At 62.0% G+C, this 14,475-nt stretch overlaps 1 protein-coding gene across 1 annotated transcript in view; it reads left to right on the top strand.

Annotated features, from left to right (window-relative positions):
• Nucleotides 1-411: 411 nt before the first annotated feature.
• LOC103209893 (tubulin polymerization promoting protein) overlaps nucleotides 412-14,475 on the top strand; it is an 18,813-nt gene continuing 4,749 nt past the window's right edge. Inside the window, exon 1 of the mRNA XM_007955796.2 lies at nucleotides 412-725. Coding sequence (XP_007953987.1) covers nucleotides 412-725 — 314 coding nt within the window. The remainder of the gene's footprint in view (nucleotides 726-14,475) is intronic.

Below are 14,475 nucleotides of genomic sequence, written 5' to 3'. Positions count from 1 at the left end.
TGCACGCACACATGCAGGCTCCCCTCCCAGTGACCTCTGCAGGCAGCCTCACACCTACCTCCTCACGGCACCCATGGCTGCCCGGGGGGGGCCACAGGCTCCTGTAGGGAGGGACAGTGGGGCAGAGATGAGTGAGGGGTCTGGGTACTAGGGACCCTGGGGGTGGGCCTGCACGTTGCCCAGTGGTGCCCCATCAGTGGTGGGGGTGTGGGTGCTGGGAGGGTGCGGCACCTCTGTCCTGCGTGCCCAGCAGGCAGCTGGCTGGCACCCTCCTGCTGACTAGGAGCTGGGCCAAGGAGGGCCGGGGGCAGGGTACTGGCCGGAGATCTCTCCTGTCTGGTGTCTCACCCCTGGTCTGTCCGAGCGCCTATGGGACGAGCCCATGACCCTTCTCTTCCCCCTCCCCACAGCATGGCCGACAGCAAGGCCAAGCCCACCAAGGCAGCCAACAAGACGCCCCCCAAGTCTCCAGGGGACCCTGCGAGGGACAGAGCAGCCAAGCGGCTCTCGCAGGAGTCGGAAGGCGCCCTGGAGGGTGCGGCAGCGGCCCCAGAGCTCAGCGCCCTGGAGGAGGCCTTCCGCAGGTTCGCAGTGCACGGGGACCCACGGGCCACGGGCCGCGAGATGCACGGCAAGAACTGGTCCAAGCTGTGCCGGGACTGCCAGGTCATCGACGGCAAGAACGTGACCGTCACCGACGTGGACATCGTCTTCAGCAAGATTAAGTGAGTGCGGGGCTGGCCAGGGGGCACCCCAGCATGGCGGGGCCTGCTGCCCCTTTCTCCCGTGGGTGCTCCAACGTGGTGGGGCCCTGCTGCCTGTCCTGCCACGGACACCCCAATGCAGCGGGGCCCTGCTACCTGTCCTGCCACTCTGCCCCCGTCTTACTGTGAAAGTGTCCACATGCGGGGAGGTGAAGACAAGGTTCAGGGCAGTGTGTCTGCCCCAGTGCTTCTGCAGCCACTAGCATTGTGCCCTGTGTGGTGTATGTGTGTGCAGTGTGTCCCAGCGGGCAGGCGTGTTCTTGTGTGTGTGCATAAGTGTGCATGTGTATCCCTGTGTGTGGTGTGTGCGTGCATGTGTGCTTGTCTCCTGTATGTGTGTGTACATGTGTTACATGTATGCATGTGTGTATATCTATCTACACATGTAGTGTGTTCGTGTGTGCTTATCTCCTGTGTGCATGTCTGTGTACATGTGTAGCACGTCTGCTTGTCTCATGTGTGCATGTACATGTACACATGTGTAGTGTGTGTGCATTGTACCTTTGTGTGTGTGCTTGTGTCTGTGTGTGCGTGTGTGTGCCAGTTCGTGCATCCTTGACCTGGAAATTTAGGGTAAGTTGTGGTGTTACGCCCCCCTGCCCCGCACACTTCACAGTGTCTCTGAAGCACAAGGGTGTCACCTTACTTCCTCAGCTCCATGGTCACACCTGAGAGTCACAGCCACCCTGTCACAGTCTCCGTGTTGCTGGAGTGACGTGCTTGTCCCCGCTTCGTTCATGCTGCTTGGCCGTGCGTCCTGAGTTGGACACGCTGCATCTGGCTTATTAGTTGTTTCTCACCTCAGATACCCTGCCCCCTCTCCTTCACGGCCTCGGTTCTGAAAGGGGCCAGGCTGGTGAGATGGACAGGGCTGCACCCCGGGGGTCACATGGGCATGTGTGGGGGGAAAGGAACACCCCCTGGGGGGTCCCACCAGTGTGTAGGTGGGGACGAGTGTCCCACTGTGGGAGTCCCACAGGTGCCTGGGTGGGAGGAGGGGCCACACCCGGGGGTACTGCAGGTATGTGGGTGGGATAGGGCCACACCCGGGGGTTCCCTCAGGAGAATGGGTCATGCTCTTTCATGATGCCTGGGGCTGGCCCACAGGTTCCTGGCTTTGTGGGTCGTTGTGTTTGAACCGATCATGAGTCCTTGACTTTGTGACGTGGCATTGGGGCTGGGTGTGAGTTGATTGAGGGTCCCTGGCTTTATGGCATGGTTGGGGCTGGGTGTGAGTTGACCACCTCCGCTTGGGTGGTGGCCCAGGCATCTGCCCGAGGTGGGGCGGCCTCCCTCTGGCTGCTTCTCCCTGTGCTGTCACGTGTGTGGTGCATGTCTTTGGAAAGCCATGCTGGAAGGGGTGTGACGTTGGCTGGGGTGGGTCCCCAGGCTTTTCAGCCCTTGGTTTCCCACTGATGCTGTGGGGACATGTGGGCAACAGGTGATTCTGCTCCTGTGGGCCCCGCAGCCCTTGAGAGGCTGGCGGGAAAGCAGCCGTGCAGGCTGTATGGCCATAGGAGGTGGGGTGGCCCGAGCACACATCCATGCTGGCTCGCCCCACCATCCCTGACACCCACTGTCTGCCTGCAGCTCCAGGAGGCGGTGGTAGGGTGGGCTCGGTTTCACGTGACGGAGCACGTTTGACCTCCTGGCCCAGGAACGCGTTTTGCCCACATAGGTGTGAGCGTGTGTGTTTACGGGTGTTGCACACATGTGCACACACATGCAGCTCTGTCTCCACATTCACAGGTGGTGGTTGTGGTTAGGGAGAGAACAATCTAGAAGCATCGGCAGGCTCTGACACCCCGGCAGTGCTTGGCTCCGTGCCAGTTCTCCAGGCAGGAATTCTTTGCTTGCTGCCTGAGTGTATGTTAGAGTTTCCTCAGTAAACAAACAGGACTTCCGGTTCACACTGTCCTTAAAAAGGGGGAATGCTTTCAAAAGGGGAGGCACAGTCGGGGTTACTCGAGAGGTTCTGCTGCCAGAAGGCACAGCCATAGCCAGGACACCGGGACCCATGCCAGGCCTGGGAGCTCGTGGGCACAGTGGGTCCCTTGTCCTGCTGAGGGGGGCCTGTAGTCTCACATGAGCTTGGGGTCTCTGGTCTCAGGTGAGGTCAGGGTCTCTAGTCTCAGGTGAGGTCAGGTCTCTGGTCTCAGGTGAGGGTGGAGTCCCTGGGCCGGGGGAGGTGGGGTTTGTGGTCCAGGTGAGGTGGGGCCCCTGGGCCGGGGGAGGTGGGGTCCCTGGGCCAGGAGCAGTGCTGGAAGGGATCAGCCTCCGGACAAGCCCCAGGACAACAGCTGCAGCCGCAGGTGCCGTGCCCTTGCAGTGGAGGCGCCGGCAGGGCCGCCCTGGGCATCTCCCGAGTACAGTGGGGGTTCTAGCTCTGATTCTTCCCTGGTGTCTCCGGGCTGGGGGCTGTGGGGATCTGGGCACCAGGTTTTCCTGAGGAAGCCTGTGGATAAGCAGTCTCCCTGAGTCCTTCAGCCTTCCCGAGCAGCCGGGGGGCGGGTCTGTGGCCACAGGCCCCCATGGTTGCCTGAGGCTGAGGTCTTGACTTGCCTTCCTGGGCTCCTTGGGGATGGGGACCCCCGGCCTCTGGGAGCCGGGTGTGGGGGGCACTCAGCCTCGTCGCTCACTTGGCGTCAGGATGTGGGTGTTAGCGGACGGCCCGGTAGCATGTGCAGGCCGCCCACCTGAGCCCTGGTGGCTCAGTCCCACACAGGCACTAAGGATGCTGTACGGACGGGTGGGGGCGCTGGTGTCCACGGCCACCACCTGGCTACACAGACGCCCCCACCACGCTCTCCCAGAGAGGCAGCTAGGCCAGCCATGTAGCCACGGACCACGAGGGCGGTGCATGCGCTTGGCACATCCCCGTCCCGGGCCGCCGTCCCCGCTCGCCGGGATGCACAGGGCTTGCCGCCGGGGCCAGGATTCCCAGAGCTGGGCAGGTCCAGGCAGGACGGCTTTGCTGCAGCTCCTCGCCCTGACTACACGGCCCTGTTCATTCTCAAGCTTGCACTGTGTTGGGGCGAGTGTTGATGCCAGTGTTCTTACCATCGCCCACAATTCCTGCTGCAGATTGCCTTCAGGCTGTACCACACACAAACATGCACGCACATGCAGCGCATGCACATGTGTGCTGGTGTATACACATGTACATACATGCCTCATACATCTGCACGCATTCATAGATATGCACAGTGCACACACATTGCATGCACACACATCCATGCACATGCAGACACCCACACACGCACACAGTATACACATGCACACACCTGCGTGCACATGTGCACACAAGCTTGTGCACGTGGACACGGGGACTGTACATACATGCACACATATGTACACATGCATGCACACACAAGCAGAACTAACGTTCTAGCACCCTCAGCAGGTGGGTGTGTGGTCATTGTGGTTGGGATGGTACACTAGAGAGGGCCCCGAGGGTGTCTGGGATGGTGGGGCCCAGGACCGCAGTGCATGGGGCCCTGCTGGAGGAGGTGGAGTACCGAGCAAGGTCACCAGGTCGGGGGGCAGGGGACAAGGGGCAGGAGGGGCTATTTCACTTTGGTAGTTTGGAGTGGGGTTTCCCAGGGTGGCCTGGCCAGGGCCGGTTCGCCCCTGAGCTGTGTGACAGCTGTGACCTCTGGTGTTGGGTGCCCCGGGACGTGATGCCTGAGGCCACTGGGGCCTCCCCTGGTCTCAGGGTGGCAGAAACACACTTGCCCTGCCCAGGGGCGTGGCAGGCCTTGATGGGCCAGTGTGGGTGCTGCCTGACATGCCCTGTGACATGCCTGATGGCTGGTCACTTGCTTTGTTGACGGCTGGTTGCCGTGGCTCCGGGCCCGACGCCAGCCCCGGATACCCGCTGGCCTCTGTTTGGACCCTGTCGTCATGGCAGCGTCTGTTTGTTGTGATGTTACTATGTGTAAACTTTAAACAAAGTTTCTGCAATCCTCCCGGAGCTTTGCGTCCTGGCTGCTCTGACCAGGACAGGACGCCTCTGCCCGCCCCGTGGGAACTGGCGGCGGGAGGCTTCAAACAGGAACTTGTGCGGCTCCGAGGCCAAAGCAGGAGCCCCGGGGTGCAGCGAGTACTCTCCACCCTCCGCCGTCTGTGTGTCTGTCTGTCGGTGCTGAGTCTGAGCGTTGAGTTTGCCTGCGAGTCTGTCTGTGTGTCTGTGTTGGGTCTGAGTGCTGAGTCTGTGTGTCTGTCTGTTGGGTGTGTGTTGGGCCTGACTGTTGAGTCTGTGTGTCTGTCCTGTTGCGTCTGTGTTGTCTGTGTGTCTGCCTGTCAGTGTGTGTGTCTGTATGTCTGGGTGGTATGGCCCCTGAGGTTCTGCCTGGCTGCTTCCCTTCAGCCCATATGGGCCGCTTCTGGGGGGGTTGGGTGCACGTCACCTGGCACTTTGGGGGTCCCAGCCTCGTGGGTGGGAGGCCTGCCTGGGAGCAGGGGGAACTGCACTTGCCTTCCCTGCCTTTAGGTCAGTGGCCTTGGGGTGGTTGGATCAGAGCTTGGGCTGGAGGGGCCCCTCTGGGGGCTGGTGGCCCGGCTGCTGACCTGGCAGGCTCAGGGTGGGGCTCATCGGGCTACGCCCACGCCCCTGCCACTGGGTCCCGTCACGCTGGTTGCTCTGCAGACACAGACCAAACCCAGCAAAGCAACCCCACGGCCGCTGAGCGCCCCTAGAGGACAGAGCAGAACTGCAGGGGCTGGCGCGTGGCGCGTGGCACGTGGCGCGTGGCGCGTCTGCCCGGCGCTGCAGGCCGCTCTGCCACTGTGTGTCGCCCTCGGCATGGTCAGGAGGCCACCACGGACCCACCCGGGAAGCTTAAAGCAGGGAGCGTTGAGGGTCTGCGGCAGGCAGGTTCCAGCTCACGCCGAGGGGGGTGTTGAGTAAACCGTACCTGTGACCATCCCTGTGGCCGGGGCAGTGACCAGGGGAGTGACCGTGTTCACGGTGGCTGGAGTGACCAGAGGGGTCACTGAGGGACGGACTGGAGGGCTGCTCCACCTGAGAGGCTGGAGAGGTGACCGGAGGAGTGACCAGAATAATGGCCACGCCCAGGGGCCCTCCAGGCCTCTCTTTATTTATTTATTTATTTATTTATTTATTAGGATTTGGGTGAAGATTTACAGAGCAAATTCACTTTTCATACAGCAGTTCACATATACTTTGTCTCATGTCATTGACCAAAATTTACAATGCAGCAGCTCCCCTCCCACTTCCTCCCCATAGTTACCTCCTCCCAGTGTCCATCCCTTCATACTCTTCTGCCTCCTGAGCTGTCTCCCTGTGCATAAGCAGCCCTTCCTTCTCCCATGATTGTTCTCTCCAGGGCGTGTGTCTACTTGAGGTAAATGTTTAACTCACATGCCTCCAGGCCTCTCTTGTGGGTGGCAGACACAGACCGAGGTCACAGGAAGGCTTTTCTGGAAGAAGCTTTGTCCCCAGGGGACCCCCGGGGGCACTTGTCACCCTAGGAGCTGCCCCTCAGTCGTGAAGCTGCCCCTGCCCTCTGTCCTTCTCCACTGGGGCCTCAGACGGGCCTGCAGTTACTGCCAGCACTGCCCACTGTGGGTCTCCCCCCCGCCTCCCTGGGCCACGTTCCCGACCATCCTGTGCCCTCGCCCTCGGCGGCCACTCCTCTGTCACACACTGGTCCCTGCACGCCTCGTATCTGACACTGTGCCCTTCCTGACGCCCACGCCTGTCGCCCCCTCCCGGCACACTGCACACCTTCGCCTACCACCCCCCTCAGGTCTGACCAGCAGCTGGGGGACTGGCTTCAGAGCCCTCGGCATGGGGCTGCCTCTTCGGCACCCTCCTGTGGAAGGCGGGGCGTGCTCTGACCAATGGTGCCGCCAGTTGCTGGCAGGGCTCGTCCACCAGGACAGGGCCACAGAGTCTGTGGGGGAGGCGCCCTGTGTGCCTCTCACTGGGGACCCACGGGGAACGGCTCTCTGCACTCTGGCCTGCCCTTCCCCTCTCTGCCTGGGCTGCAAGGTGGGGGGCCCTCTTCTCTAGAACATTCCTCAGGGAAGGCCCCTCTGTCAGAGGGGGGGCCTGTTCACTGACCACCAGTGGTGGTCAGCGTGGGTCCCCACCTCCACCCGCCGACAGCGTGAACAGGTCATGGCCAGAGGCTGTCCCTGGCCGGGCACAGAGCTTTCTAGGAGGGCGGCCAGCCTCTCCCAGCCACCGCTCCCCTGCAGCAGGCATGCGGAGGGGCTGGTGTGTCCTGAAGACATAACCCACAACCTCGCCCAGACCCTGGGTGGCCTGCTTTGGACACAGGGCCTTTGCAGGTGTGAAGTCGGGGGTCAAGATGAGAAACCTGAAGTGTTGGTAGCCCTGACCAATGACAGAGACGTGGAGGGAGGACATGTGTGAAGACAGTGCCGAGATGGAGTGATGTGGCCATGGCCAGGGGATGCCGGGGACCCCCAGCAGCTGGGAGAGGGGACACAGTGACACAGCCTGGCTCCAGGGCAGAGAAGGACCACCCTCCCGCTGTGTGAAGCCACCCGGTGGGGGCTCGTGGTAGGGCACCCCAGGCCTCCTACAGTGTGCCTGGGCTTGGGTGAGGGTGTCCCTGGTGACCAGCCCCTCCATCCCCTACAGCAGTGACACAGGACAGGACAAGCAGGTGCACCTTGCTGACCACCCCCCCACCCAGTCACATGGACCGAGGATGGAGATGTTGGCTGTTTGCGCGGCCACTGGGGCAGCTGTTAGGGGAGGGGTGTCCAGGCTGGGCACCCCCAGGTGAGTGCAGGTCCGAGTGGCACCTCAGAGGCGGCTTGCTGACCGGGGGAGTGGACAGAGCAGTGCCTCAGAGCCATGTCCCGCTCGTCCGTTCACTCACTCATTCATTCACACAGGCATTCGAGTGCTCACCTCTAGCAGGGGATGTTGGGGACCTGATCTCATGGGAAGGACTGTCACTCAGTAGTGAAGATGGGGATCATGATCCCACTATGCTGTGGCCGGCACATGAGACCTTGCAGGGGCCGGAGGTCATAGTGGGGCTGCGGGTGTCCATGAGGAGAGACTTCAGAGGGGCTGCCCTGCAAGGCTCCGGAAGCCCAGCCCACCCCTTGCTGGCTGGGGCAGGCCCACCCACGTGTCAGCCAGAGCAGTGGGAGGTGGTGCCTGGGGGTCATGCCCGGTAGCGGCAGCAGCCCCTTAAACAGGCAGGGGGTCCTCTGCCCCTTGCCTCCCCCCGGGTCCCCAGATCACGGTCGCCTGTGTGGGGCCGCCCAGGCCTGCTCTGGGCCACAGTCTTACTGGCCTTTGAGCCTGGCCACCTCCTTCAGACCCATGAGGGGTTTGTGCCCAATTGTCCAAGACCCCTGGCTTGACCTTGCATGTGGGCCAGCCCAGCACCTTGCCCTGCTTTCTGGAGGGCCCTTGAGGCCGTCCGGAGCCGTGGAGGCGGCTGGGGCAGCACTGGGTGCAGGTGGGCCCCTCCCCCACCCTGGGTGCAGGGTTCCTAGGGCCTGTCTGCTCTGGGTGGTCCTGGGGGATGGGGGGCAGGGCATGGGGAGCAAGCAAATGCTAGTTCAGGGGCAGCGGGTGTGTGTGTGTGTGTGTGTGTGTGTGTGTGTGTGACGGCCTCACCCTCCTCTGTCAGACAAAGCTGCTGTCTTCCCAGGGGGACAGTGGCGGGATGGGAGGGAGGGGTGGCTGGGGGGCCCCATTGTGTGGAGAAAACTCTCAAGTTCTAATTGACTTTGCAGAACAAGCTGGCTCTGTCACCAAGAGCACTGTAATGCCATTAAGTGTCTCTGGGGGACTGGCCCGTATTGTCCCCTCCAGCTCCAGGGCCACTCCAGGCCCACAGCCGGGGGAGGGGGGAGGTGTGTGCGGGCCTTGGCTGCTTCCAGCACCGTGGCGGAGACCGTGCACGCATCCCCCCGTCGGGGGCGCCAGTGCAGATGGGCCGGGAGGGCTGTGCGCCTGCCACCCCCACATCTGGTGCCTGCACCCGGGCCCCAGTGACTCACGCTGGCGGTGCCTGGTGCTGCATGGGGAGGCCCTGCACCGGGTGGGCAGCATGGGCACGGGGTCAGGCCTGGTGTCCGCATGTCAGCCCAGGCAGGGCCAGGGGCAGGAACAGGGGTGCCTTTGATAGTCCAGCGGGGCTGAGAGGACATGTGGCAGCCCTTGGTGTCCTGGGCCCGCTCACAGGGGCAGACCGTCCTCCACCTCCTCCCGTGCCGTGGCCTGAGCCGCAGGGCACCCCTGGGACCATGCCCCCAGGCCCACAGCCATCTGTGATGCAGCGTCCCTGGGCCCACAGCTGCCCAGGGTGGCTCAGGGCATCTGAAGAACGCTACTCAGATACCACCCTGGTCACCCAGGGACAGTCTGGGGCGTAGGGCTGTCCTCTCAGATCTCAGCTCAAGGGCCACCCCCCAGAGATGCTCCTGTCCCCCAAATCATGCAGCCCCCACCCCCAAACACTATCCGCCACCTCTTAGAACAGATGGTTCTGGAATGTTCCAGGAGGCTGTGCCTGGTCATCCTGAGTCTCCCTTTGTCCCCATGGTGCCCTCTCACCCTCGGACCCAGGGTGTCCCATAGCACAAGGCCCTGAACACACTGGCCCCTCCTTGAGCCCTTGGCGTGAGGGCCACGAGGGTGCTCCCTCTGCCCCGCCCCGCCACAGCTCTGCGCTCGTCCTGGTGGTGGGAGTGTCCCTAGGGTGCATAAAGCACGGGATCCCCCCAATCCAATGCAGCTTCTGCCTCGGGCAGAGCCCCCAACCCGTCCTCCGCGGGGGCTCTCCGGTGCCGAGCGGGGTTCCTGGTGTGGGCGTCCCCGCAGAGGGACACAGCGTCCTCGGGCTGCTCTAGGCCTGGCCGCTCAGGGCCGTAAGCACAGTGCTTTCTGCCATGAGAGACCCCCTGGGTCGGGGTGCTGGCCCTGTGAGCAGTGCACGTTCGTCACGCAGGACCCGCCTGGCGTCTTCCAGGCAGGGAGCCACGTCGCCTCCATCAGCCACATGCGTGCAGCCCCGGAGTGGCTGTGTCTTTGTGGTGTAGTTCTTAGCTGTCCCGACGGGTGTGTGCGGCAGCCTCCCGGTGGCTCACTGTTCGTTTCCCTGGAGACAGGACGGGCATCTTTGTGTGTGGCCGTCTGTGCACTGCCTGTGCTGGGAGGCCTGCTGCGAACACCTGGCTCGTGCTTGTCGTCTCCCCATCAGGCAGTCTTCATGCATTCCGGACCCGCGTCCCTGTCAGACGGGCTTCTGTGCAGAGCGCCCCCCAGTCTGTGCTCGTCCCTTCACTCTCCTCCGTCCTCGGAAAGGCACCGCGTTCTGCATGTGGGTGACACCCGAGTCATCAGGGTCTTTGGTTCGTTCGCCGCCTGCGGCTGGTGCGGGTCGGGGCCCTCCTCACAGGCACTCGAGGTCCTGCAGGTTGGGTTTATGTTCAGGTCTGTGTCTGCTGGGCGTCTGGGGTCCTGTCTGCTGCCAGTTGGGGCACGGTTCCTGCTTTGCAGGTGAGTCACCAGCCTCCAGCCCCAGCAGCGGGAGACCCCCCGGCGCCGTGGAGCCCGGCCCCTTTGCCGGTGGCCCACTGACCGCACAGTGCGGGCTGTGCGTCTGTCCCCCGTTGGCGCGGCACTTGGGTCGGTCATGGAATCAGGTGAGGAAGCCCCACCTGGCTCGGCTGCTTCAGCAGCATCTTGGCTTCCGGTCCTTGGCTGGGCAGGGTCTGCAGCCCCGGCACTCACGGCTGCTGTGCGGGCCGCCCGTGGGGGACAAGCATGGCCTCCGCAGAGTGAGTTTCAGCTAACCGTGTGAACAGCCGTGAACCCTGCACCTTGCCTCAACGACCTCCAGGCCCCACCAGGACACAGGCTGGTCGGCAGGCACTGAGCACAGCTTGTGCCCACGAGCCCCCCGGGGCTGCTCCAGTGAGCTCACACCCTGCTCACACTGGCATCACCGGGCCGGCGTCAGCTCCCAGGTGGTGCTTAGCGAGAACAGGGAGGCCGCACAGAGCGGCAGCACAGTTTTCAGGCTGTGGGTTTCCAGGCGCTGAGACACACGGGGCCAGGCTGCGGCAACCACCGAACACGACCGAGAACCAGGAAAGACCACACACGTGTGTACACACACTCACACATATGCATACCCTCACACACATTGACATACACACACATGCAGACTCATACACAACACTTACACATACTCATATGCACACCCACCCACACATGTGCATGCCAACACATTGACATACACATGCAACACTTAAACATACACTTACACACTTAAACATACAGACTCACACAGCCACCCACATGCAAACACACATGCACAAAGACATGCCACACACATACACTGACATACAGACTCACATGCATACACACTAACATGCAGAAGCAAAACACTCATACACACTCACAAACACATGCATACATACAAACACTACACTCGTACACATGTTGTTGTTGTTGTTGTTATGTGCCGTCAAGTCGGCCCCGACTCATAGCGACCCCTCCTTGGGTTTCCGAGGCAGTATCACTACGGAAGTAGGATTGCCCAACCTTTCCTTCCGAGGAGTGGCTGGTGGGTTTGAACCGCCAGCCTTCTGGTTAGTAGTCAAGTGCTTTAGCCACTATGCTACCAGAGCTCCTACACTCGTACACATACACATGTACACAGACACACAGAGTGAAACATACACAAAATACATATAAGAATACACACTCAAACATACATAAGCACACTCAAATAGACACATGCACACACGCACATAATACACCCCACACAAATATCCACACCCACACACATGCAGTCACATAAAACACATTCATATACAACACTCACACACAACATCACACATACACACCCACACATGCACACTCAGAAGCACACACACATACACACATCCAAACACACACTAATATGTGGTTGCATCTAAATACCCACGCACACATGCATGACACACACACACACAAAGCATACACCTACCCGTATGCACAAACTGTATACACACACACATACATACTCACACATTCCTAAACCTTCCGTGTGCACACACATGTGCACACTCAACAGTGCACACTCATACACATTCACATGCATATGTACACAGAAACACACACATACACATATACATGTATACAGACATACATGCACATACAAAACACACACACTTAGAGCACACACGGATACACGTGGCCAGTGCACAGAGGCACGCACACACGCACGTTTTACTGTCTGCCATCAGTTTTGTCAAACAAGGGCTTCACACTAGTGGCCTAAGGAGCAGGTCCCAGCGCCCAGGACTTCTCACGGTGACTCCTCCCAGGGCGGCAGGTGACTGGTGCCGGCTGGGGAGCGCCCCGGGGGTCGTTCTCCACCAGGGAGGACACCTGACACCCCTTCGCCTGCCCGTGTTCTGAATGGCTCCCTTTTCCTAAGGGCCGTCTGTGCGAGCCCGGCCCATCGGTGCAGGGAGATGGTAGGGCCAAGCCTCTGTGCCGGCCAGCCTGGCCGCTGCTGCCTTCTGGCTGGAGCAGGGTGGGGCGCCCCAACTCTCCATCCTTCTGGCTGGCCTTGGGCCCCGGCGTGGGTTCTGTGGGATGGGATGGTGTCAGCGGGGGGTGTGTGTGTGTGTGTGTGTGTGTGTGTGTGCAGGGGCCCAGGGAGGCTCTGAGTGCGGGCGCTGCAGTGTAGTCTAGCTCATGGCACGGCCTCGGTGTTGAGGGCTGTGTCCTCACCGGGCAGAGGGGTCTGCCGCCTGGAGCCCACGAGGAGCAAGCTGCGCTGGGAGTGGACTCCCCACCCCCACCCCCGTCCTGGGAACAGCACGGACCACCGAGTACTGCCGCCTAGCTAGGCCCTGCTCTTCTGGGGGTGCCTGGTCCCCAGAGCGGCTGGGGTGGCGCCAGCCCGCGGTGTTCACAGGAGTTGGCGCCTCCTGGCCCAGTTGCCTGCGGGGCTGGGGGCTGTCCGGATGTGACACAGCCCAGGGGCCGGGACCCTCTGGGGCTGGGACCCTCTGGCACAGCCCCTTGACCAGCAGCTGCAGTCGGAGGGAAGAGCCAGTTGGATAGACGCCAGCTTGCGGGCACTGCCCACCTTCTCCCCTCAGGGGCCTGGTCCTGCACTGCGCACTGCTGCGGGCTCACAGCACATGTTGGGGGGTGTGGGGACGGGGCGACCTCGCGGAGGGACGCTCCGGGGGCGGGGCCTCGGCAGGGCTGCAGGGGGGCTGTGGGAAGGGCTTTCGTGGTCCACCTTATGGGCGCCCTAGCGCTCAGGGCTTCAGGGGAGGACGGGCAGACCCCTCCGGGCCCCAGGCGGGGCCGGGCTTGCGTGCTATTGTCAAACTCGAGGAGAACGCCCCGTGCTCGCGCCAGCTGCTCCAGGCCTTTCCCAGGCTTTGTTCCCGGACAGTTTGTATTTGCAGCCGTTGCTGCTGGTGACCGGCTGTTAGGGAAAACAGCTCCTCTGCGGACGGACGACCGCTCCTGCAGGAGGGCGAGGCCCCGAGGGTGGGCGTGGGCTTTGTGTGCCCTTCTTGATTGTAACAAGGCTCACATCGCGCCGACGGGGCCCTGGTTTGGGGGCGCAGGGGCTGTCTGCACCGGGCCAGCACCTCCCCTTGCCCCAGGTGTTTAGCTTTTCCCTCTCCTGCACCCCTGCGTCCTCCCTGATTGCAGCCCCCTGTTCCGGGAGCCCTAGTCGGAACCCAGACGTGAGGTCAGGTAGCCGTGGAGGGCTTGAGGGCAGGGGGCTTTTTGGAGGCGGGTTTGGATCAGGTGAGCGTGGGGCAGGGAGGGTGTGGGCAGCTCAGGATAGTGAGGTGGGGACAAGCTGAGGAGATAGAGGCGCTTCAGCGTCTTAAGAACACACACGAGGTGAGCGTGCCTGTGCGGGTGTGTGCAGCCATGTGTGTGCTGCGTGTGTGCATCTGTGCACGACTGCTTGCAAACTGGATCGTTCCCTGCGCAGTTCACCCTCCTGTTCGGAGCACGGTCCCCCTCGCTCACCACATCCACTGGGTTGTGTGGCCGCTGCCGGAGGCGAGCGCACAGCCCACCGCACGCAGACACCATCGGCCGCCTCACGGGCGCTCCTGGTCTGCTGGGGCCCTGACGGCCCTCCTCACGCACACTCAGGCCGCTGGACTCTGTTGCCCAGTTCTTGGCCCCACCCGTACTTCCTTGGGGAATTTTATGGAGAGTTTAACAGTCCAGAGACATAGTTTCATCAGTGCAGCTGGAAACCAGGCCTCGTCCCAGTGCAGCCACCTCCAGGCAGCTGGCAGCCTGTCCACGCCCCAGGTGCTGAGAGGAAGGGCAGGTGGGGGGGTGCCCGTCCTGACATTAGGGCAGCTGAGGGGGGTGGATTTTGAGGGTTTCTGAGTAGCCCTTAGGGATCCCACAGGACTCTGAGGTGCCTGGCTCAGCCAGGGCCGGACCAGGTGCAGAGACACGACATCTTGTCTCCTCAGCCCACTCTGGGGTCCCAGGAACTGGCACCACGGTTGGGGCAACAGGTGAGACCCACTCATTGCCTCTGGCTTGCTGAGCAGCGGGGCCGGTGCTGGGGTCTCTACTTCTGTCACCACCGCGGGGGCAGTGGGTGACTTACCCGGAGACGCCTGGCAGGAGACTATTTCTGATGGGGGCTACGGGCCGATTTCTGGAATAGGAAGGGTCCAGCCTGTTGTTGTT

This window comes from Orycteropus afer, unplaced genomic scaffold (genome assembly GCF_000298275.1).
Source record: "Orycteropus afer afer isolate SDZICR_OR568_19922 unplaced genomic scaffold, OryAfe1.0 scaffold00541, whole genome shotgun sequence".
Lineage (NCBI taxonomy): Eukaryota > Metazoa > Chordata > Mammalia > Tubulidentata > Orycteropodidae > Orycteropus > Orycteropus afer.
This window is presented reverse-complemented; position numbering and strand designations above follow the sequence as displayed.